At 31.6% G+C, this 21,507-nt stretch overlaps 3 protein-coding genes across 4 annotated transcripts; 1 reads left to right on the forward strand and 2 right to left on the reverse strand.

The window, feature by feature from the left end:
• Nucleotides 1-246: 246 nt before the first annotated feature.
• On the reverse strand, nt 247-2,429 carry LOC121214801 (serine/threonine-protein kinase STY13). The gene is made up of 6 exons (XM_041089053.1): nt 1,760-2,429; nt 1,549-1,667; nt 1,256-1,452; nt 1,007-1,181; nt 794-928; nt 247-628 (listed from the first exon to the last, which is right to left on the reverse strand). Exons 1-6 carry the CDS (start codon nt 2,079-2,081, stop codon nt 425-427), a joined length of 1,152 nt encoding a protein of 383 aa, XP_040944987.1. The 5' UTR covers nt 2,082-2,429; the 3' UTR covers nt 247-424.
• A 12,428-nt stretch (nt 2,430-14,857) lies between these two features.
• On the forward strand, nt 14,858-19,755 carry LOC121214802 (protein tesmin/TSO1-like CXC 2). Of its 2 annotated transcripts, none has more exons than XM_041089055.1 (10): nt 14,858-15,455; nt 16,352-16,512; nt 16,612-17,293; nt 17,638-18,083; nt 18,161-18,235; nt 18,348-18,528; nt 18,607-18,702; nt 18,788-18,854; nt 18,963-19,122; nt 19,210-19,755. In XM_041089055.1, the coding sequence occupies exons 1-10, from the start codon at nt 15,402-15,404 to the stop codon at nt 19,553-19,555; spliced, it is 2,268 nt and encodes a 755-aa protein (XP_040944989.1). In that variant the 5' UTR covers nt 14,858-15,401; the 3' UTR covers nt 19,556-19,755. The 2 variants fall into 2 exon arrangements, with proteins under 2 accessions (XP_040944989.1, XP_040944991.1); XM_041089057.1 differs by lacking the exon at nt 14,858-15,455 and adding an exon at nt 15,539-15,557.
• Nucleotides 19,756-20,149: 394 nt separating this feature from the next.
• LOC121214803 (transcription factor GTE8-like) lies at nt 20,150-21,363 on the reverse strand. The gene is made up of 2 exons (XM_041089062.1): nt 21,112-21,363; nt 20,150-20,771 (listed from the first exon to the last, which is right to left on the reverse strand). The coding sequence occupies exons 1-2, from the start codon at nt 21,332-21,334 to the stop codon at nt 20,344-20,346; spliced, it is 651 nt and encodes a 216-aa protein (XP_040944996.1). The 5' UTR covers nt 21,335-21,363; the 3' UTR covers nt 20,150-20,343.
• Nucleotides 21,364-21,507: the final 144 nt, after the last annotated feature.

Genomic DNA, 21,507 nt, shown 5'->3' on the forward strand with positions numbered 1-21,507 from the left:
ACGAATCAATATTGTTGAAATTGGACTAGATCGATCGAACAGAACATAAATTTGATCAACATATCAATCTGAAATAAAGAGAAAACTCAATTGAATCATAAATTGCTCTAAACTATGATTAAATTGTGAACTGTAAACCGAATGAATCTGAATTTTTATATTTTCAGATCAAATTTCTTGACCCTAACCAAAAAAAATCTACCCTGTTTCCAACCCAGATACATTAAAAACTAGCACAAACCCTTGTTTATTCATAATATGTTATTTTAATTTATTTATTCTGATCCTTTCCATGCGATTTAAATAAATCAATAACTTAGTAAATTATTCACAATTACACCTAATTGTAATGAAAAATTGAATAAAAAAATTATTAAGTGGGGAAATTACAAGAGAATAGCCCAAAATTTACATTGTTTCATGGTCATGGACCACGAGGGGCGAGACAGAAGCAACTTGGTGCCTTGTCCTCCGGTATCATCCCCCCGCCTTTGCTTGTATTCACTGCTTCCAGCATCCTCACTACATCTTCCATTTCGGGACGGTTCTTTGGATTCGCATCCCAGCATTTCCGCATGATGTTTGCTAACGAACTCGGGCAACACCGCGGGATTGCCGGCCTTAGATTCTGCCGATAAACGACCATGTCGAGTTTTAACTCCCACAATGGTGATGGTACTTATAGTAACGAGCACATGCACAATGACTACACACATTTTACCCCTAGGGTTGAAGCTAGTTTCATACATGCATGAACACGTGACAATTCATATAACATAACATGCAGACTAACCTCTTGAACAACTGCGGACGACACTTTGACAAAGCTAAGATCGGAGAAAGGCATATCGCAGCAATAAATTTCCCACAAGCAAATGCCGAAGCTGTAGACATCGCACTTTCTGTTGTAGGGCTTACCATTAAGCACCTACATAACGAGATTAGGTTACTCGAACATAGATGCGAGTACAAAATAAAAAGCATTGGTTATGGTTTAAAAGCATACCTCTGGGGCCATGTATCCTAGAGTTCCAGTTTCACCAGTCATGTCACTTGGATTCCAAGCTTCAACACGAGCAACCCCGAAATCGGCGATCTTGACATTTCTGTGAGCATCTAGTAACAAGTTTTCGGTTTTGACATCACGGTGTACGATCTTTCTCGTATGCAGGTAGCTTAGTCTGCGAATTCGGAACAAGTATGATCATCATTGCTGAAGTTCCCGTAAAACAGAGGATAAAAGGCATTCACTTACCCTCTAGAGAGGTCCAAAGCAAGTTGAATGACAACCTTCAAGGCGAGTTTCTTTCGCCGATTTCGTATCAAGTATTGCTTCAACGTGCCACCGGGGAGGTACTCCACAACAACACAGCAAGCTCTAGAAGGAAAGGAATCGTGACCATCGGCCGACGGTATCATAAGGTTTGAAGTTCCCATTGAAGCTCCTACAAACTGTAAACAAATGCATTGAACAAATCCCACTACTTACATTAAGGCTTTCTCTACAATGCCAATAACTAAACATACAAAGTAGAAGAAAAATCAAACCTTCGTAACATTAGGATGATCGAGCTTATTCCAAACGGCAACCTCTTGCTTAAATGCCGCTTGCATCGCAGTGGTTTCAGCCGGTGCAGCATTACCACCTCCCCAGTCCAACACCTTGACTACAACATTCAACATCACAATGCAATGAGTTCCGTATCATTTCTAGATAATAAATGAAATTAAAACAGTGACCAAAAGAGGGAAATAGTACCTGCAACATCTTTATTATCATAGGTTGCACGATAGACGGTACCATAGGTGCCATGAGCTATGACATACCTTAAATCTATCTTAGACAAATCAACCTCCCATTCCTCTACAGGCCTTTGTTTCTCAATGTTCTTGGACCAAACCAGGTTGAGGTGGTTCTCAAGTTGCATATCCAAGCTTTTTAAATCAATTTTATCAGCTCTGAACATCATATCTTTAGTATTAATGGCCCCCTTCATCTTTGAATTCTCATCTGATTCCTTTGGTATATTGATACCACCATCACCACCACCTTCCTGTCCACTTTTCGAATCCATACCCATAATCAAGGGTAGCAAAAAAATATACTGATCTTTTTTAAATAAAAACAAAAAAAAAGGAAGAATTTTTTTTAGCTAAAACCCAAAAACAATGAAAACCCACGAAAGAGAAAAATGCATGCAAAATAAAATAACAATAAAAGAATTTTAAAATCCCAGAAAAATTCAGAAAAAAATCAGAAAAAAAAGGGTATTTAAAGAAAGGTATGATTGGGGAAAAATGTGAGCTTTGAATTAAAATTAATGGAATGAAATAGAAAGCTTTGGTGGTGGTGGTGGTGATGGTGGTGGTGAATTGAATTCTTCTACAAGAATCAAAGATGAAAAAGGGGCCATTGAAGAAGTAAAGGAAATGGGAGAAATAGGGAAAATATTTTATTTTTGGGGACTAAAAATAGAAAGGGTTTTTGAACGGAGGAGATTAATAAAAGGAGGAAATTAATCAAAAGCAGTAAAATATTTATTCAGATTTGGAGAAAAGCTAAAGAAATATATTACTCTGTATTGTTAAACTATATTTAAATAAGATTATTGGAAATAATTAAATATATATATTATATTAATAAATATGAATATGTAATTAGAGCTGATAATGGGCTGCGTTGGTTTGGGTTGGGTCAAGTAAAAAATTTAGGTCTGGGACTGACCTAAAAAATAAGATTAAAATTTTGTCTAATTCAATCCGGATAAAAATGTTAAAACCTAAGTCTAGTTTGACCTGCCTGTATTAAAAATTTTAAATTATTTTTGTATAAAAATAAATTTAGAAAATATAATACACCAAATACACTAAAAATATTAAAATAAATATTTCCCAATAAATGGAAAAAAATTTTAAAAAAATTTGTACGTAAATGACACTAAAATATATACAATTTAACAAGCAAATATCTCTAAAATAGTGTCAAAATTAATAATAAAACAAGACTTATACAATATTTAAACAATAACAACAAAATAATAGTAATATAATAACGAAAATATAACAAAACAATTAAAAAAAACAATGGCAAAACAGTAAACAAACAACAGTAGTTTTTTATTTTTTACAAATTTAGGTCAGGCTGAGCCCAGGCAGAAAAGCTTACTTGAGACTTGATCCAATTAAAAAATAGGCCTTACTTTTTTCCAAGCCTATTTTCAAGTTTATATTTTTTTCCAAACTCTTCCACCTTTCAGATAAGCCTTCGAACCGAGCTGAACATGATTAAGTTTATATGTATTGCATTTATCATTTAAATTGCTAGTTTATCTAATTTTTATAAATTAAATAATTCTTTTAAAAATATATGTATTAATCTTTAAAGAAAAATCCTAACCCATATTTAAACCAATCTATTGTTTTCTTCTAAACTTGTTTTGTCGAACAAAATATTATTGTTTAAACATAGTCAAATATCAATCAAGCATACAAATATAAGAATAACCCGACTTTCGAACAGGTCTACTTAAAAAATATATATTTAAAAAGCCTTTTGAGTGAATGTCAAATTGGAGAGGTCCAAATCAGTTGAACCCGTGGGCTCTCATTGCTAGGAATTGGACCAACAACATGACTTCGTGGTCCAATATGTTATCACCCTTGAATGAATTATGGCAGCCAATTTATTCTCCTTCATCACTTATTAAAAACTCAAATATCAATAATAATAAATAAATAAATAAATAACAAATGTCGAAACCGATTCGATTTTCAGGTCAAGTGATTGAATTGATTTTATCTTTCACGTATTTTATATTATGTGTAGATTTGATTCAAATTTATTCAGATAAGTAGTCTTATGACAATACAATACTTATAATGATTGATTTTAATTTAAGCTATTGATATAATTATAACTTATATCCACCTGCTAATTATCACATAATCTAATATATATATATATCATTCTTCTAAGAAACCCTAGCCATGAATGTAAGTCAAGGTTAGATATAACATTGAATTTGCTTCCACAGTGACATCCACAAAGTCAACTAGGTTTAATGTAGTTGGTTTGCACTAGTAAAAGTTGGTCCTCCTCTTCTACCTGTTCATGGTCAGTGTGTATAATATATATATATAATCCTTAATCACCTTCAAATTTTAAAAAATATAATATATAAGTTTTGATTATATTTGTTCTTTCTGACACAACGTTTAAAATTATCCATAACCCTTATTCAATTCGTAAATAAAAAGATAATACGTTTCAACACATTCAAACCCACATTCTTCTATATTAACAATAATACTCATACTAATCGAATTAAAAACTTATATCATTGAATTGATGAACTGTTTACCAATGGTAAAGTAAGCCTGCAATGGCTTAACTTACATGCTTGTCAAATAGGAAAATTTCAACATGCAAAATAACATGAAATAAACCAAAAATAAAAACCCACCCTAATTCTTAAAAACCATTAAAAGCATCAAAAGATAGATTCCCAAAACCCAGATAAAAAAAATTAAGTCTTTTTTTATTACATTGACCCACCAAACAGGATGTAATAATTATCCTGTAAGAAAATACTTTGTCCAGACATGCCATGGATCATTTTCAGAAGGAATTGACAGAGAGTTTCCAATATTATTACTTTATTTTATTTTAAACCAATGCTGACTTTTCCTCTGTTCACTTTCTTACAGCAAAAGCATCCAGGGATTAATTAATTAATTAATTAATAACTAAGTCCCATGTAATTAGTCAGCTAATTAGAGGCTTTTAATTATTCTATCAATCCACAATCTGACATTTAGAAATAGACCTTCATACCAAAGATACCTATGAACACAGTACAATAGAAGAGGTTGATTTGCACAGTTTTATATTTTAATACATGGATTTTTTTAATTTTATAATTAATTGTACTTATAATGTGTATTTAAATTTAAATCTATTTTTTATATATAATATACCGAATAAAAATTCGATTTCATTTTAGCGAGGTAAGATCTTGTCTACCCTGACTTCGTTTTCGCCCATATATTTATTAAAAATTAACATAAAAATCATATCGTGTTTTGGTTAAAATGGTGAAATTGACAGTTTAAAAAAATTGAATTTATATATTTTTTAATAATTTTCGAATGAGTTGAAACCCGATCGATGAGTTACACCACTCTCAATACATAGTACAAATTATATTTTTTGCCCTGAAAATTAGTGATATATTGTCTCGGTTGTTGATGGAGCACGTGGTAAAGCAAGCATGGAGGAGTCGACACAATGATTTAGGCATGAAGTTTGATGGCAAGGAATTTTGGGTGAATTGGGAAAGCAAAAAACAAATGGGAAATGTATGGCTGTTGTTTAGCATATCATTATTGCATTTTGTGGTTTTTTGATCATATTTTAATATAATTTATAATTATATTTTTCGATGGGTTTTCAATTTTTTTTTTAAAGTTTGCGAAGATTTGGGATATTATTTTCGGTAAAAGTTTTTGTCTCTCATTTTCATCAAAGGTTCAAGTGTTTGATGAGGCATCTTAAAGAGACGACGATGTTGGGTTCATTAAAGGAGATCCTCTTGTCACAATACAATGCACTTAAGTTATAGCATATTATTATACAATGCCCTAAATGCTATAGGTTATGGGTTCAAATATCATCAAGAGCAAATATGAGATTTCCTTAGTGGGTGAGGTGCTACCGCTCTGCGAGTCTGTTACCATCATCTCTTTAAGTACTCAAACTTTCAACACAAACGAAAGATAAAACTTTTATTGGAGATAATATCAAATATGTTGAGAGATTCGTTAGATCCGAGTGAAAGAGTCGAAAATCCCTCACCAATATAAAATAAATTTGATAATTTTATTTATTATTTTCAATACATTAAACAAACTCCTTCTCTTCCTCGTTTGATGATTATAGGTAAACTACACTTAATGTTTCTAAATTATTAGTAAGTTTACTTTTTGGTCATTTAACTTTAAAAATCTACAAAATGATCATTGAATTATTTGAAAGTTTTCATTTAAGTCACTAAACTGTTAAAATCATCGTTGTATGACCTTCTCTGTTCGTACAGCCTACACCAATCGAAAACTCTTATTCTTGTTCTCTTCTACAATTCATTTTTTTCCTTAAAACGACTTTAAACATCATGAATCTACGAACCAAAACCCAAACAGCTTTCTCCTCCAATCTCCGACATTAATCATCAGATTGACTTGGATTTAAGGTATGTTCTTCTACTCGTTAATAGGTACTAATCCATTATATCGATTGTTGAATTGTCGGTTGGAGCTTGCCAACTAGACTTAAAAAATAAAAACTTAACAGCTCAATAACTTAAATAAAAACTTTCAAATAGATCATTAACTATTTTATAAATTTTTAAAATTTAACGATCAAAACATAAATTTATTAATTATTAATGAACTGGATTTAATTTACCCCAACATTTTGAGGTTTTTTTCCTAATGAAGGTGACCACACCCCATTTCCCAAAGGCCATTTCAGTCCAATAATGCCTCTACAAAAGCTTTGCTAAAAGCACTAAAAAAAAAGTTGACTTGGATGAAAAATAGGCAGCATGAAGTCTTTTAGTCCCAAACTTTTGCCATTTTATCTTCTCCAACCATTCTTGCAAGAGAGTCGATCAAGACTATACACGTGTCATGATGGGTTTCACTTTTAGTTAATGTTGTCTAATAAATGATTGAACACTTCCTTCTATTAGTAAGAGAATTATTGTCAATGCAAGAAGACGTAAGTTCGAGTTTATTAAACTGTATTATCCTTCTATTTACGAATTGAGGAATGTCTAATTTCATTATAGAGACGTATTTTAGTTTGGTTTTATATGATAACTTGATATTTAATATTTTAGGTTTGGGTTTTAGTATGTGATTTCTTCTTTTTTGTATTATACTAAAAAGGTATGTGATTACTTAAATTGTTATTAATAATGATAATGACAATATTTAATACAAATGACAAAGGCTAATGGTTAATTTGATAACTTTTAATATATATTAAACAATGTTTCAAATAACACCCATTACCAAAATCCACACAAATGATAATATATATATATATATTTGTGAAATTGAAACACCATGTGGAAATTAAGGTTTGTTCACTTCTTGATAATGGAGCTTCTTGTCATCACTCAACTTATTATTTCGTTTACCTATGTAATCAATCTTCATATTCATCTTAGGATGGTAAATTTTTTTCGAAATTAAGGTGAATTGAAGATTCGATATCAAAGAAAGGTATAATGTTAATTTTAGCTCTTAATATTTATATTTTTTTTTGTTAATTTGACTCTTTTTTTTTTGTTAGATTTGGCCCTCAACTTAAAAAAAAAAGAGTTAAAACGTCTTTTTTAATGGAGATATGGACTAAAATATTAATTTTTAAACCATGTTGGCATGACAACTCGTGTAACAATTCATGTGTACTTTATGTTGACATGACACTATTTATCTTATATCCCACACCGACAAATAATTTAAAAATAAACAAATTATAAAAAAAAAGTTCATAAAAAAAAGCATAAAGTACATATGGATTGATAAGTGGGTTGTTGTGTTTAAAAAGTTAATGTTTTAATAAGTGTTTCCACTTGAAAAAACAACAATCAACTCTTTTTGAAAGGTTAATGGTCAAATATGGCATTTTTTTTAAGAGGTTGAAGATGAAGTTTAGCTATATAAAAAAAAAGAATAAGAACCAAATTAACAAAAAAATGTAAATATTGAGGACTAAATTGACTTTATGTCAATTCTTTACCATTCTACTTATAATTCAATCAACTAATTTTATAGGGATAAGTCAACATTTCTCGACAACTTTTCTCAACTTGATCCCTAATTTTTTTTTTGTTAACATTAGTCCCTGAATTTGACAACTTTTCCCAATTCTGATCTATGATTATACCATATTATAACCTATTTTTTATATAAAAAATATTTTTTAGGTGATGATGTAGTCCAATATTAGAATGCCACATCGTCACATGGATCAATTGAAAAAAGTTGTCAAGTTCAGAAACTAATGTGAAACAAAAAATGTCGAAGGACTAAATTGAAAATGACCAAATTAAGGAACTAAATATTACTTTTATCTCAATATAATAATTTTTAAGAATGCATTGATCTAATACATGTAGCTTACAATAAAAATGCTTGAAATATATGATAAGAGGAAAATTTTGAGTTTATTCTCCACTTCAATAATAAGTGATCATTATGTTCAATTGCAACTACAATCAACGCAATAGAAAAGTGGAATATATGAGATTGTTTATACAGTTTAGTTTTTTATGTTTATGGAGTCTAATTTAGTGAGTAAATTCAATATATCTAATCTCGATACAACAAGTGATTAAAGTTTTATCATACCCCGGTATAGCAACCTCAATTTGGTACTTAAAGACTTAGATCAATCAAGTCTAAGTTATTCCCCTAAGAGCATTTGTATCTAAAGACCTAAATCACTCACCTCTAAGTTCTTTTACTGAGAACTTAAGTAGTAAACAAAACTTGTTTACTCTCTTAAATGCACTCACAAATATGTTCCATCGTGAACAAATAAGTGCTCTCAATACTCTATTACAAGTGTATCAAATACTAGCATACTGGAGATCAATTACGATTAAATCCATTATTCTAAGCAGCTAAAATAACATTCATACAATACAAAAATAAAGGTCAAAGTAAATTGTACGGTTAGAGATTAGTCATCAAAGTTTGTTCCTGTCCAACATCCTTGATCCAAAGGATCTGATATGAATGATTCGGTCCGGTCAAATCCTTAAAATATGTTCCACCAAATGGATTGATCTTTATAGAAGGACTTGAATACTTCCACAATATCATAAACGATCATAGCCTAATGATTTTGTTTTAAAAATTACCAACTTTAAATATCACAAGTAAGTTATCTGCTGCAGTGATAACCGAAATGATCACTTTCATTAACACATAAACAGTCCTTTCAAAAATTTGGCTCAACAAAAATTATTAATAAAACTATATTTTTAATATTTCTCAAATAATAAAATGAGTTATTCAGAGTGGTGAGCTTAGCCTCATTTGGGTCTATAATTTAAATATCAGACCGCCACGACCTAACTCAACTTATTGTTAAGGTATTCATATGGGTTGGATTGGGTTAAGGCTTGATTCTAAAAGAAATTCTAAGCATGTCCATTTTACGGTCTCTCTTAACTATGTTTTCTCCAAGATTCGAACTTACATTCTCTCATTGAGAGTACAATGTGCCTTACCGTCACACACATAATACCTAGAATTATTCATAACCCCTCAACTCATAAATAGGAGGATAATGCGCCTTAGCACACTCGAACCCATGTCGTCCTACATTGATAACATTGCACATGACAATCGAGCTATAACACAATCAACATAAAATTACTTAAATTTTAAATATAAAAAAAATATATAAATATTAATATAAAATTAATTTTTAAACATTTATTGTTCATAAACAATAAAACAACTTAAACCCAAACTCGATTCAAAACGGATTAAACAGATGGAGGTAAGTGGACCAACCAAGCCATGAACATTTGTTGGAGGCATCTCTAGTGTTGAAATAGATACTCTGCTTAAAAGGTATCTAGTCAATATATGGGTACTATTGACATGAGTGGTGAAATGTTTGGCCATGTGGTGGGGTGAATTCCTTACCAAACAACGTAACATAAATAATACCCAACCCTTTTTCAAAATTTTGGGCGCCATTTTGCTTTGCTTGTAATTTTGCCTTCATTTTCACGATTATGTCTTTACCTTTTTGGACCCTTTTGCATTTAGTCATTTACAATAATAACAAATTCGAATACTGATAATTCAATCCAAAATTCAATTCAATCCTTCTAAAAAAAAAACGATAGCAATGAGGGAATTCGGTTTTTATTTTTATTTTTTAAATTTGATTTTATATTTTAAATTCGTAATTTTTTATTTATTTTTATATTGGATAAACTATAAAAATAGTTATTTTTATTTGACTCAGATTATATTTTAGTCACTTATGTTTGAAATGTTACGTTTTATTCAGTTACGTTATCGTTTTGTTGCAAAGTAGGCACTCTGCCCTCCCTAACGTTAATTCTATGTGACAGTCCAAATCGATTTTTAAATGCCAACTTGGATGAAAATATTTTTTCAATTAAAATGGAAAAAAAAAACTAAAAGAAAAAGGAGACGAACGGTTTTTCATTTCTAATTCAATGTGTAATTAATTAAATTTATTTAATTAAAAACCTATTCTCGTCCAAGTTGGATATCCAAGTTGGCATTTAAAACCCATTTGGACTGCCATGTAGGATTGCTGTTAGGGAGGTAATGGAACTTAACGGCTGAGTGACCGCTTCATAACAAAACGATAACATTTCAAACATAAGTGACTAAAATGTAATTTGAGGTAAATAAAAGTGACTGTTTTTGTGATTTACCCTATTTATATTCGATTTAACTTTTTGGTATAATTTCTAGTTTGGTAATAAAATAAGTAAAGTATGGAAATTTTCTTCATTATGATTACTCACGGGGAAGCCATGTTGTCTCGTGACATACCATAATTCCACCATTATCGTTTCCTCGTGCCAATATTAATATTCCACCCCAAGATATTCAATTTATAGAGAATATCATATATTATTTTTTAAAATATATTAAGGTTTTTTTGTAGTGGTGAAGTAAAAAAAAATATACTAGAGGGGTTTGATTAAATTATAATTTGTTGATGGGTCAAACTGAAATTTTACTATTTTATTGTAGATAATTTTAATGATTTTTGGGTGCTTGTTCGATTGTAGGAGATGGGAGTAACACGGTTCAAACCTGTGCCAGATGGGTGTTTGAGATTGACAATATTAAGAGTAAGGGATAGAGGTAAAGGTTGCCTCTATGTTATTATTGCTAATTCTTGTTAAGTTGTTTCCACAACGGTTACGTTCTTTATTAACTGCGGATACCTCAACTTGGTGCCAATTGATTTTAAGTTGGATGCTTAACATCGTACTTAACGTCCAAGTTGTGTTCTGTTGTTATTGTCTATTTTCTGACCAATAACCCTTTCGAGTTTGTTACATTATAACCTCTTTTGTCTTCGTGAGTATTAATTCGATTTTGTATTATTTGTGATGCCAATTAACTTTAAGTTGGATGCTTAACATCGTATTTAACGCCCAAGTTTTGTTCTATTGTTATTGTCTATTTTCTAACCCAATAACCCTTTCGAGTTTGTTACATTGTAACCTCTTTTGTTTTCATGAGTATCAATTCGATTTTGTATTATTCGCAATGCCAATTAACTTTAAGTTGGGTGCTTAAAAATCTCATATACGTCAGCATGAGATACATATGGTATGTCATGTGCCACTTTTTGGTTATTCCGTCAACCACATAAAATTTTAACAGTATAAATATATATGGACTAATTTACTTAATTTTTAAATAAAAAAGTAAAATACAATTCAACTCCTAATTCAAAAACCTCTATAATACTTTTACCTAAAAATAAAATTAAAAAAATGAATTAGTGGTTCCATAGTAGGTATGATTTGAGGCCTAAATTATAGACATAGATGTAGAATTAAGGTTTAGGCATATATAATATTGAAATTTGGCTTTAGCCCTAACTTAAACCTAACCACATTAAACTTTTACTTTACAGCCGTTAATAATAAAAACATTATTAATAATATTATAACTCTCGTGACAATCGAAATTAAAATAAAATGCTAATTAAATTCTTATATGATGGTCTGATAGTCGAGGGTGTTTACTGCTCTAAATATGACTTGAATTTTAATCATTTTTGTTGTTCGGGTTTTATCCTATTATTATAATTTACTAGTTCACCAAAAAAAAATAATTTATGTAATTTTAATTAATGATATGTCACAGATGAAAACATTAATTTCATGCTAATTATTACTTTTGGTTGGATTAATTAGATTCCTTTAATTTTATAGGTGATCATAATTCATTGATTTTTGGACGTTAGTGCCCCCACAATTAATACAAATTTATTTTACTTAAATATTTCTACTAATTAATATCATTAAATAAAATAAATAGGGTTTTACTTTCTATAATTTTTCTATAATTGTGTAAATCACTCTTCATTATTTAAAATGGGTACTTTTTCTTTTAAATAATCATGGTAAAACTTAATAAGTTTAAATGCGAAATGACAAAGTTAGTTTATATTTTTTTTGTCAATTTAGTCCTTATTTTTTTAGCTAAATTTCACCTTTAACTTTTTAAAAAGAGTCGAATTTGATATAAATCTTTAAAATAAGAGTTGAATTTCTTTTAATGAAAATATCGACCCAAACGTTTTGAATTTTTATGAACTTTTTAAATATATTTTTTAAAATTATTTATCGTTAGGGATCAACCCGTATAAACAACGAGAAAATAGGAGTAGAGAAAATTGGGCACACAAATTTACATGGAAAAACTTTTAATGGAAAAATTCAAAATAAGCCCTGACACGAATAAAAAGCTCTCTGACTAAATTACAAAATTCCCTTAAAACTCTCTCGAGGCTTGATTGAAATGTCTTTGGAATAATCAGAGTTTAACTGGAAAAAGTAACCCTGCTGAAAATACGCAGCTGCTTTGCGACGTCACATGCTTCCTTGTAGGAATGTCACATTTGCTTATATTCTCGTTACGTCAAATGCCTACAAAATGGTCGGAAATGCGAGGCACACTCTACATTTATTAACATGACATATAAGATTAATAGTATCATGCCAGCATGAACTACATATGAACTGTCACGTGACTTACCATACTGACATCATTAAAAAACAACTATTTTAGTGAAAATTTCGGTTAAAAAATGATTTACTCCTTTTAGAAAGATAATAATCAAATTTAAACTAAATTAACAAAAAATGTGAACATTGAGGATTAAGTTTATTAATATCCCAATTTGTAATACAATATTTATAATATATATGCATGTCGACATTGTTAGCCATAAAGGTAATGGTCCCCTCTCGTTAAATGCAGCATATAAAAAATAATAACAATTTCAACCAATTTTATAAATTACAATCCAAGAAAAAATTGAAAATTTTATTTTTTTATCTAAACAAAAAATAATAATTATGTGAACAATTACAAATTTCATTAATTTTTTTTGTTTTTATTTTTTTGGTAAATTACAATAATAGGACAAAACTCGAATAACCTACGTGACTAGCACGATTCAAACTCATACCATACCTTGAACGATAAACACCCTTAAAAATCAGGCCGTCACATGAGATTCCTTTTGTTTATTTATTATTACTAGAAAAATAATACCGTAATTAAAAAAGGATTTTTATCATATTTTCAAAATTACTATTTATAATAATAAATAATGTTGTGAGTTACTATATTTATTATAATTAATGGATTTTCATAATTAGGAAAACGATGTATTTAATTACAATTAATATAATAATTTTAATATTCATGTTTAAGATTTCAATACTTTGATATTTGATATTTACACAATTAATACATCAATATATATAATTAATTAAATAATTTATTGGACGGATAAATAATTTTAACTGTTATCAACAAAACCCTCAGTAATTAAATTATTAAAAAATATATATAACTGTTAATAAGCTGTAAATATGATTTTTAAAGTACCATCAAAGTTATCAAATTTACTAGGTCCGAGAAAAAAAAAACTGAAAATCGATGGTTAAATACCATAAAAGGTCCTTGTATCATGTGTTATTTTTGGATTTAGTCCTGATATAACTTGATTAATTTTAGAGGTCAATTTATTTTTCTTGTTAATTTTGTTAAATAATTTGATTTTTTTAACAGTTTCATAAATATTATTACATTTTCCTCTCTTTTTTCTTCGTTTTTCCAAAATGTGTAAATTGTTTTTTTCAATTATACGAGAAATTGTTAATGCGTAAATGCCACGTCATTATAAATAACTTTAATTAGGATAAATTATTATAAAACATGATCGTATTGGTAAACAATGGTGAATCTAGAAAATTTTGTTAGGGAGTCAAAATTAAATTGTAATTTTTACGAAGTAAAAATGTAATCTCACTATTTTAATAACTTATATCGTTATAATTTTTAAAAGATTAAATCAAAATTTATCATTTTTAGGGGATGACCAAAGTGCAATTTTACCTATACTAATTTAATTTTTTTTAAAATTTTAAAGGACTTAAATGAAAAATTTTCTATTTTAAAGGGTCGGGTCTTTGCCAACCCCCTAGCTATGCTCTTGTTGATAAATATTATATTTATTTGGTATACAGTGGAATTTTTAGACTTCACTAGCAGCAGGGTTAGGAGTTGACAAGTATTTTGTAGGAATATAATAAAATATTTTAAAAAAAGACCTATGTCAATATTTTAAGGTTACTTGTCGAATAAAAATAGCACCTTTTACTTTTTTTGTCTACTTTGGTATCTAAACTTGACTACTAAGTCCATTTTGATCCGTAAACTTAAAAAATGTAGAAATTTGATAACGTGACATTTTAAGATTATGCCATATCATTACTTGAAAATAAAATAAATATTTTAAATTTTTTGATATAATAATGTGGCACAGTATTAGAGTGTCACATATCAAATTTTGATGGAATCCAAGTTTAGGTACTTTAGCTAAAAAAATAAAAAAAATTCAAGGACCAAAGTGGATCTAACTGCTAAATTTAGGGAGTAGAATTGATATTAACCCTTATTATTTTTTATACCATACCAAATCCAACCATTACGGTAAAGTAAAAGCTCATACATTTTTTTTTTCCTTCATCAATTTGTTTTCCCTCCAAAACGAATAGAAAAGAAGAAGAAGAAGAGAAAGACAATGAAAGAGAAAACAAAAAAGAAGAAAGATTATAAATAGTATCGAAAAATCCAGTAAAAAAAGTAGTGAGTGGAAGGGCAAAGAAAGGAACATGAACGACTCCGTAGAATGATGTTTCTTTTACTTTATTATAGTGTTAAAGTGAAGAGAAAAAAAATTTCGGAGTTTTAGCAATGGAAATGTTAGGACATCTGTAGACAAAAGTGGGCCTCTTTCTCTTTCTTTTTCTCTCTATCTCTTTTGCCTTTGGCTGTAAATTGTAATCTAAGCAAATCTAAATTTTGGGTTTTTTTTTTTTTTTACATTCCAATATCACTGTCTCTGTCTACGAGAAAAATCCCAAGCTATCCCAATTTTCCCGCTTCTTCTTGGTGTTCTTTGTATCTTTCTTATTAGCTTGGGAGTTAAAGCAGATCGATAGAAAAAAAAGAGGGACCATTTTCAAACAGTTTTTGTGAGAGGGAGGAGTTTTCTTTTCTTTTCTTCTGTGGAAATGATGGATACCCCAGAGAAGACCCAGATTAGTTCCTCACTTTCTAAGTTCGAGGTAGTGATTTTCTTCAACTATTTGATCTATTTGGGGGAAGCCCTTCTTTTTGGTTTTGGTTTTTCTGATGCGCTGCATGTGTTTGGATTTTGGTCTCTATGAGTGAGTTGATCTTCATCTTTATGGATTTTCAATTTTGTTTCCTAAAATTCCATTCTATTGGTTGATAGTCTTACTGAGTGTGTGTGTGTGTTGGGGGGGGGTTGAATTGTTTACTTTCATGTGAATTAGATCTCTGGGTGGAATTCAAGTTTTTGACACTGTTTTTTTTGCCTTCTGATTTCAGGGTTTTTTTTCCCTGCTTTTGGTGTGTTTAATGATAGGGCTTACAATTGAGTTTTTTTTAATGATTTACTCTCTTTTTTTCTTCAACTCATCTTTCTAGGCTTCCTTTTTTAAGTCTTCTTTTATGTTAATTTGTTTTTTCTCTTGGCTCGCAGACATTGTACTGAATTCAGTCGAAATTTTTAGTCACTGCTTTTTTTATTCTTGTTCTTCCTCAGATTAAGGCCAAAATTTATGTAAACAATACATTGAAGATCCATTATTTACATCTATGCTTTGCTTTGCTTTTGTTTTTTACTCACTGAAATTTTCTTAATTGTCCATGGCAGAATTGTCTTCTTTTTCCGCTGAAAGTCTCTCTCTTTCTCTCTGGAAATCATAATTTTGGTCCTGATTTGAACCAATTGTTAGTTTTTTTTAAGAGATTTGAAAAGATTTGCTATTGCAGGAGCATAGATTTGTCACTTCCCTGCTGTTGTATTCATCTATGTTGTAAAACCTTTGGATTTCAGATAAGCATTTGGTTTGGGTCAAATGATGTTTTAAGGGAAATATTTTAGAACTTGATTAGTTAAGCTTCTGATATTAATTTTGTAACATTTTTTTCCCAGGATTCCCCAGTCTTTAACTACATCAACAGCCTTTCCCCCATCAAACCAGTCAAATCCGTACATGTTGCACAGACGTTCAACCCGCTTAGCTTCGCATCGCTTCCGTCTATTTTCACTTCACCCCATGTCAGCTCTCACAAGGAATCTAGATTCCTGAAAACGTAATGAACTACTATTTTATACATTCTTGATTGTTTGATTTCATGCCTTATTTTCTCATTTTTTAGTCTATGCTAACTATTCTTTCTTTGCTGGCATAGCTATACAGAGCCATTGAAACCCGAGTTGTCTTCTGCAGATGGGACTAAAGTTAGTACAAATGAGGAGGCAGGTGCGGATGCACAGGAGAATTTTGATCAAGGAGTTTCCCTGGGTGAGACTTCTTTTGAGATGCCTAATGAACCTTCAAGGATTGCAATTGGGCTGCCACAAACCTTAAAGTATGATTGCAGTAGCCCCGACTGTGATGCAACACCTTCTGTTATCAAGACAACTTGTGTCTCAGACACATCTCTCGCAATTGTTCCATTTGTTCAAGAAACCTCTGAAAAAGGCTTATCTGACAGAGTGGAAATACGGGACACTTTCCAGGTTGAGCAAAAAAGGGATACTATAGGATCTGAGTGGGAGAGTTTGATTTCTGATACATCTGACTTATTGATTTTTAATTCCCCCAATGATTCGGAGGCTTTTAGGGGTGTGATTCAGAAATCTTTGGACCCTAGTGTTCTTATTTCTCAGTTCTCACAAGATGATATCAATGAGGCATGCCAAACTACTGTTGATTTGGACAAGTATAAAGATCAAACTGAAGGAGCCGGAGATATGAACGAGATGAACCCTGTGAATGAAAGTTTTGAGGTCGCTAGTGTGACTAACTTCATATCTGGCAGTCTGACTGATTACATGGAAACTCGCATGTCAGCCCCATATTCTTTTAAGGTAAAAGGTGCTGTAATTAACAACATTCAGTGAGCTCAAGTGTATAGAGCAATTTCTGCACAATGAGTTGTAGAGACATAGAAAAGCTTTAAACATGTTAGTTCTTTTGCTAGGTGCAGTATGACGAGTTTTTTCTTCACGTCATGTTATAGTAATAACAATGTAGACACTCTTACTTATCACCTGCACTAACCCATATTGATCGGTCATTCCATTATTACAGGGATTTCTTTCTTTGGTTGTTTATGCAACAATTCGATATTTTAATTCTCCTGAGAATTAACATGAAATTTCTCTCTCTTGATAGGCTTTTACTGACAATGCTTTTATATGTTTGTTCACAGCCCGATTCTAATTTGCATCGTGGGTTCAGGCGGCGCTGTTTAGACTTTGAGATGCTGGCCGCTCGGAGGAAGAACTTAGATGGTGGTTCAACTACCAACTCTTCTACAGATAACAAATTGGTGCCCGGTAAGCCTGACAGTGATTCCCCAAGGTGCATTGTACCCGGAATTGGTTTGCACCTAAATGCTCTTGCAATAGCCTCAAGGGATAACAAGAATATGAAGCTCGAAACTTTATCTTCTGGGACACAAAAGCTAAGTTTCCCTAGCTTGAATTCACCCTGCACAGGCGGTGCAGAAACTACTTATGAATCTTTGCCTTCAGCCTCAACTGAAAGAGAATCTGATGCTGTTGAAAATGGGGTTCAACTTGCAGAAGATGCTTCTCAGGCATCTGCCTATTTAGTTAATGAAGAGTTCAATCAAAATAGTCCCAAAAAGAAGAGGTATGAGAACTTGACAGTACGTAGTTGATTGGAGTATTTGTTTTTGTTTTGTTCATCATTATTTTACGGATTTTCAGAAGGAGATTAGAACAAGCTGGAGAGGGTGAGTCCTGTAAACGATGCAACTGCAAGAAGTCAAAGTGTCTGAAACTGTAAGTTCCTCTAGCTTGCTTCTTCGTATTCCAGCTTACCTCTGTGATCTTACTGGGGTTTTTTGGATTTTTCATTGATGTACTCATTTGACGTTATAACCTTCATTTTCAGCTACTGCGAATGCTTTGCTGCCGGTGTATACTGCATCGAACCGTGTTCGTGTCAAGACTGCTTTAATAAGCCTATCCATGAAGATACTGTACTTGCAACACGCAAGCAAATTGAGTCTCGAAACCCACTTGCATTTGCTCCCAAAGTGATCAGGACCTCTGATTCAGTACCTGAAGTCGGGGTACATAATAACTCTGACACTTCCCTATCTAGTTGGTTAACCACAAGTTGCTATATATAATGCCATTTATTCTTGCAGGATGACTTGATCACAACACCAGCTTCAGCTCGACATAAACGAGGATGCAACTGCAAGAAATCAAATTGCCTGAAGAAATATTGTGAATGCTTTCAGGTTTTCCGCAGAAAAACCTCTCTGCTTATGTTGTTATGTTGTCCTACATAAACTGATTTAGAACTTGATTTTTGTCGTCTTCAAGGGCGGTGTTGGCTGTTCCATCAACTGCAGATGTGAAGGGTGTAAGAATGCATTCGGTCGGAAGGATGGTAACTGTGTGCCTTTAGCTTGCATGATTATTGAATCTATTTAACGTTTTATTATTGACCGTTCGACATTATTCAAGTTCTTACTCACTTGATTGCTTTGAAACGCAGGATCTGCTATCATGGAAACCGACGGGGAGCCAGGAGAAGAAGAAACGGATCCTTCTGAAAAGAATGCACTGGACAAAAACTTCGAAAAGCCCGACATCTTAAATAATGAAGAGCAAAATCCAGCTTCTGCTCTCCCAACAACTCCACTACAACTTTGCAGGTTCCTTCCTTGAACTTTTTCAAGTTGTTTCAATGATAAAATCAATATCCATTGTTGCTATAAATTCAATAATATTTCTCTGCACAGACCTTTGGTCCAACTGCCATTTTCATCAAAGAGCAAACCTCCACGGTCCTTCATTGCCATCGGATCATCTTCCGCACTGTATACTGGTCAAAGATACGGCAAGCCTAGCATTATTCGACCTCAAAACATTATCGAAAAGCATTTCCAAACTATTGCTGAAGATGAAACACCCGAGATTCTACGAGGCAATTCATCTCCCGGAACTGGGATTAAGACTTCGTCCCCCAACAGTAAGAGGATCTCTCCTCCTCAATATGAGTTAGGGTCAACCCCTGGTGGTCGGAGTGGCCGGAAGTTAATATTGCAGTCAATACCCTCATTTCCTTCCCTTACTCCTAAGCATTAAAAATGGGAACTTTCCAGTTTCCACAAAGTTCAGATGAAATTCTTTAAAAATCATTGTATGTTAGAGAGGCATTTGCAGTTAGGCTGTATCTGTGTAATAAACTTGTTACATCTTTGCTTCCATAATGTTCAACTTCTCCTTGTATAATATGGAATGTTGTATCTTTATTTTAATGTCCAACCTCAATTTTGTAAATTTCATTATTGTTCTTAACTCCTCTCTTTTATTATTCTGGTTTGGAAAGAAAAAATTTGGCTAAAAGAATCATTCAAATTAAATTTTGATTTTGGTCACTTTGATAATCACTAATAAAATTAACAAATTGATAATTCATTATGATAAGATACGTTACACTCTTAAAAAAGATATAAATTCAAACTTTTAAAACACATATCATCTATGGTTCATTTTCAATTATTTCACGACATTTCAATAATTTTTTTTCATGTCATTGATATATAATTTTGGTAATTTTTACTTTGAATCCCGAACTCGAAACCTGAACTCAAGTTCAATGTTGGGTTTAGGGTTCAAAGTTTGAGGTTTGAGATTCGAGATTTTGAATTTTAAGTTTGGGATTCAAGATTCGAAGTTAAGGAAAAAGAATTATTAAATTTATGTATTAGTGGCATAAAAAAAATTACCGAAATATCACTAAATAATTAAAAAATAACTATAAATAATATAGAAATTTTACGTCTATAAGTTTAACACACTATTCCACCTTCCTCAATATCTTAACATACTTGTCTTCCATAGATGAATGTGAAGGATCCGCAATCCTGAACTTATCGATGTACTCTTTGACCTGTAGGACTCTCGACGTAACCGAGGTAATTCGAGGACGAAGAACATCCCATCAGAATCTCGAATTCCTTTTGAACCTCTATATTAAGTGGAATCCCAGCAGTGTCTTCCATCTTATCTAATGCGATCCGAGCAGCTTTCCTACCCCTTTCCCGTTGCTTTTTCAACTCAACATTCACCTTCACTTGATCACCGGCAGCTTCCACGGCGTTTCCTTTTTTGTCAACCTGCCTTGTTTTGGATGTTCTCTTTTCTTGTTTCGTCTCCATTAATGGATCAACATTCAGTGCATCCATCTTCTTCTGTTGTGCATTGAAGATGGTGTCTGCAAATCGGCTTTTCAACATCGAAGCACGGCGCAGGCGAGCTTTGTTTGAAGAAGTTGAAACTCTTTCACCATTAACCGCAGCTGTTTGCAGGGATTGAAAGGGTTTAAAATCGGATAAAACATTCTCATTGTACCATTAATACTAAAATAGAGTCGTCGACTTCTTCACCGATACAACTATGGCCACCCTTCTAAAATTTTATAATTTTATTTCCATCGTTAACACAGAATTTCTAATTCTACTCACGTCTAAAGCTTCAAATATCAGCCATGAACGCCGCTCTCCTCTAAGATCACGTAAAATAATCATGAATAATCTTTAATCATGTTCACGTAACACCCTATACGTAGAAAATTACTACAAAAAAAAAAGAAAAAACAATCAATATATAATCTTTAATCAAAAACCCTATATACGTACCCAAAGATGGATGTTTCATCAGTTCTTTAAGTATCACCGAGCACTGCGGATTCAAGGTACTGTTCACCACCGTCTTTGGCCTCTTCTCCGGCAAACCACCGTCTAGAACCGCTACTTCTGGTCCGTGCTTGGAACCTACTGAGCTCTCTTTTCTATATGAAACTGACCCGGACTCGGAAGATTGTATTCCAAGAGCTACGTCGATCTTTTTCATCTTCCGCATCGTTGTTTAAACTGATTTCTAGGTTTCTGGTTTTCTTTGTAATATGAATTTTATGTTTATGACATGAAATTTAAGAAACCTTGATAATTTATAACCTGGAAATTAGTCTCCTTGTTGAAGTAGAAATTATACAAGTCTTTAAATTAGTGTATATATATATATTTGTTGATTTA

The sequence above is a fragment of the Gossypium hirsutum genome, chromosome A02 (assembly GCF_007990345.1).
Source record: "Gossypium hirsutum isolate 1008001.06 chromosome A02, Gossypium_hirsutum_v2.1, whole genome shotgun sequence".
Classification (NCBI taxonomy): Eukaryota; Viridiplantae; Streptophyta; class Magnoliopsida; order Malvales; family Malvaceae; genus Gossypium; species Gossypium hirsutum.

What these genes read in the sequence shown, in the direction of transcription:
- LOC121214801 (XM_041089053.1), bottom strand. Translation starts at nt 2,081, where the DNA reads ATGGGTATGGATTCGAAAAGTGGACAGGAAGGTGGTGGTGATGGTGGT. An exon ending in TGATAATAAAGATGTTGCAG is followed by an intron (nt 1,668 to 1,759) that starts GTACTATTTCCC and finishes TGAATGTTGTAG; the next exon opens with TCAAGGTGTTGGACTGGGGA. An exon ending in GCTTTGGACCTCTCTAGAGG is followed by an intron (nt 1,182 to 1,255) that starts GTAAGTGAATGC and finishes CCGAATTCGCAG; the next exon opens with ACTAAGCTACCTGCATACGA.
- LOC121214802 (XM_041089055.1), top strand. Translation starts at nt 15,402, where the DNA reads ATGATGGATACCCCAGAGAAGACCCAGATTAGTTCCTCACTTTCTAAG. An exon ending in TGCATTCGGTCGGAAGGATG is followed by an intron (nt 18,855 to 18,962) that starts GTAACTGTGTGC and finishes TTTGAAACGCAG; the next exon opens with GATCTGCTATCATGGAAACC. An exon ending in ACTCCACTACAACTTTGCAG is followed by an intron (nt 19,123 to 19,209) that starts GTTCCTTCCTTG and finishes TTCTCTGCACAG; the next exon opens with ACCTTTGGTCCAACTGCCAT.
- LOC121214803 (XM_041089062.1), bottom strand. Translation starts at nt 21,334, where the DNA reads ATGCGGAAGATGAAAAAGATCGACGTAGCTCTTGGAATACAATCTTCC. An exon ending in GATGAAACATCCATCTTTGG is followed by an intron (nt 20,772 to 21,111) that starts GTACGTATATAG and finishes CCCTGCAAACAG; the next exon opens with CTGCGGTTAATGGTGAAAGA.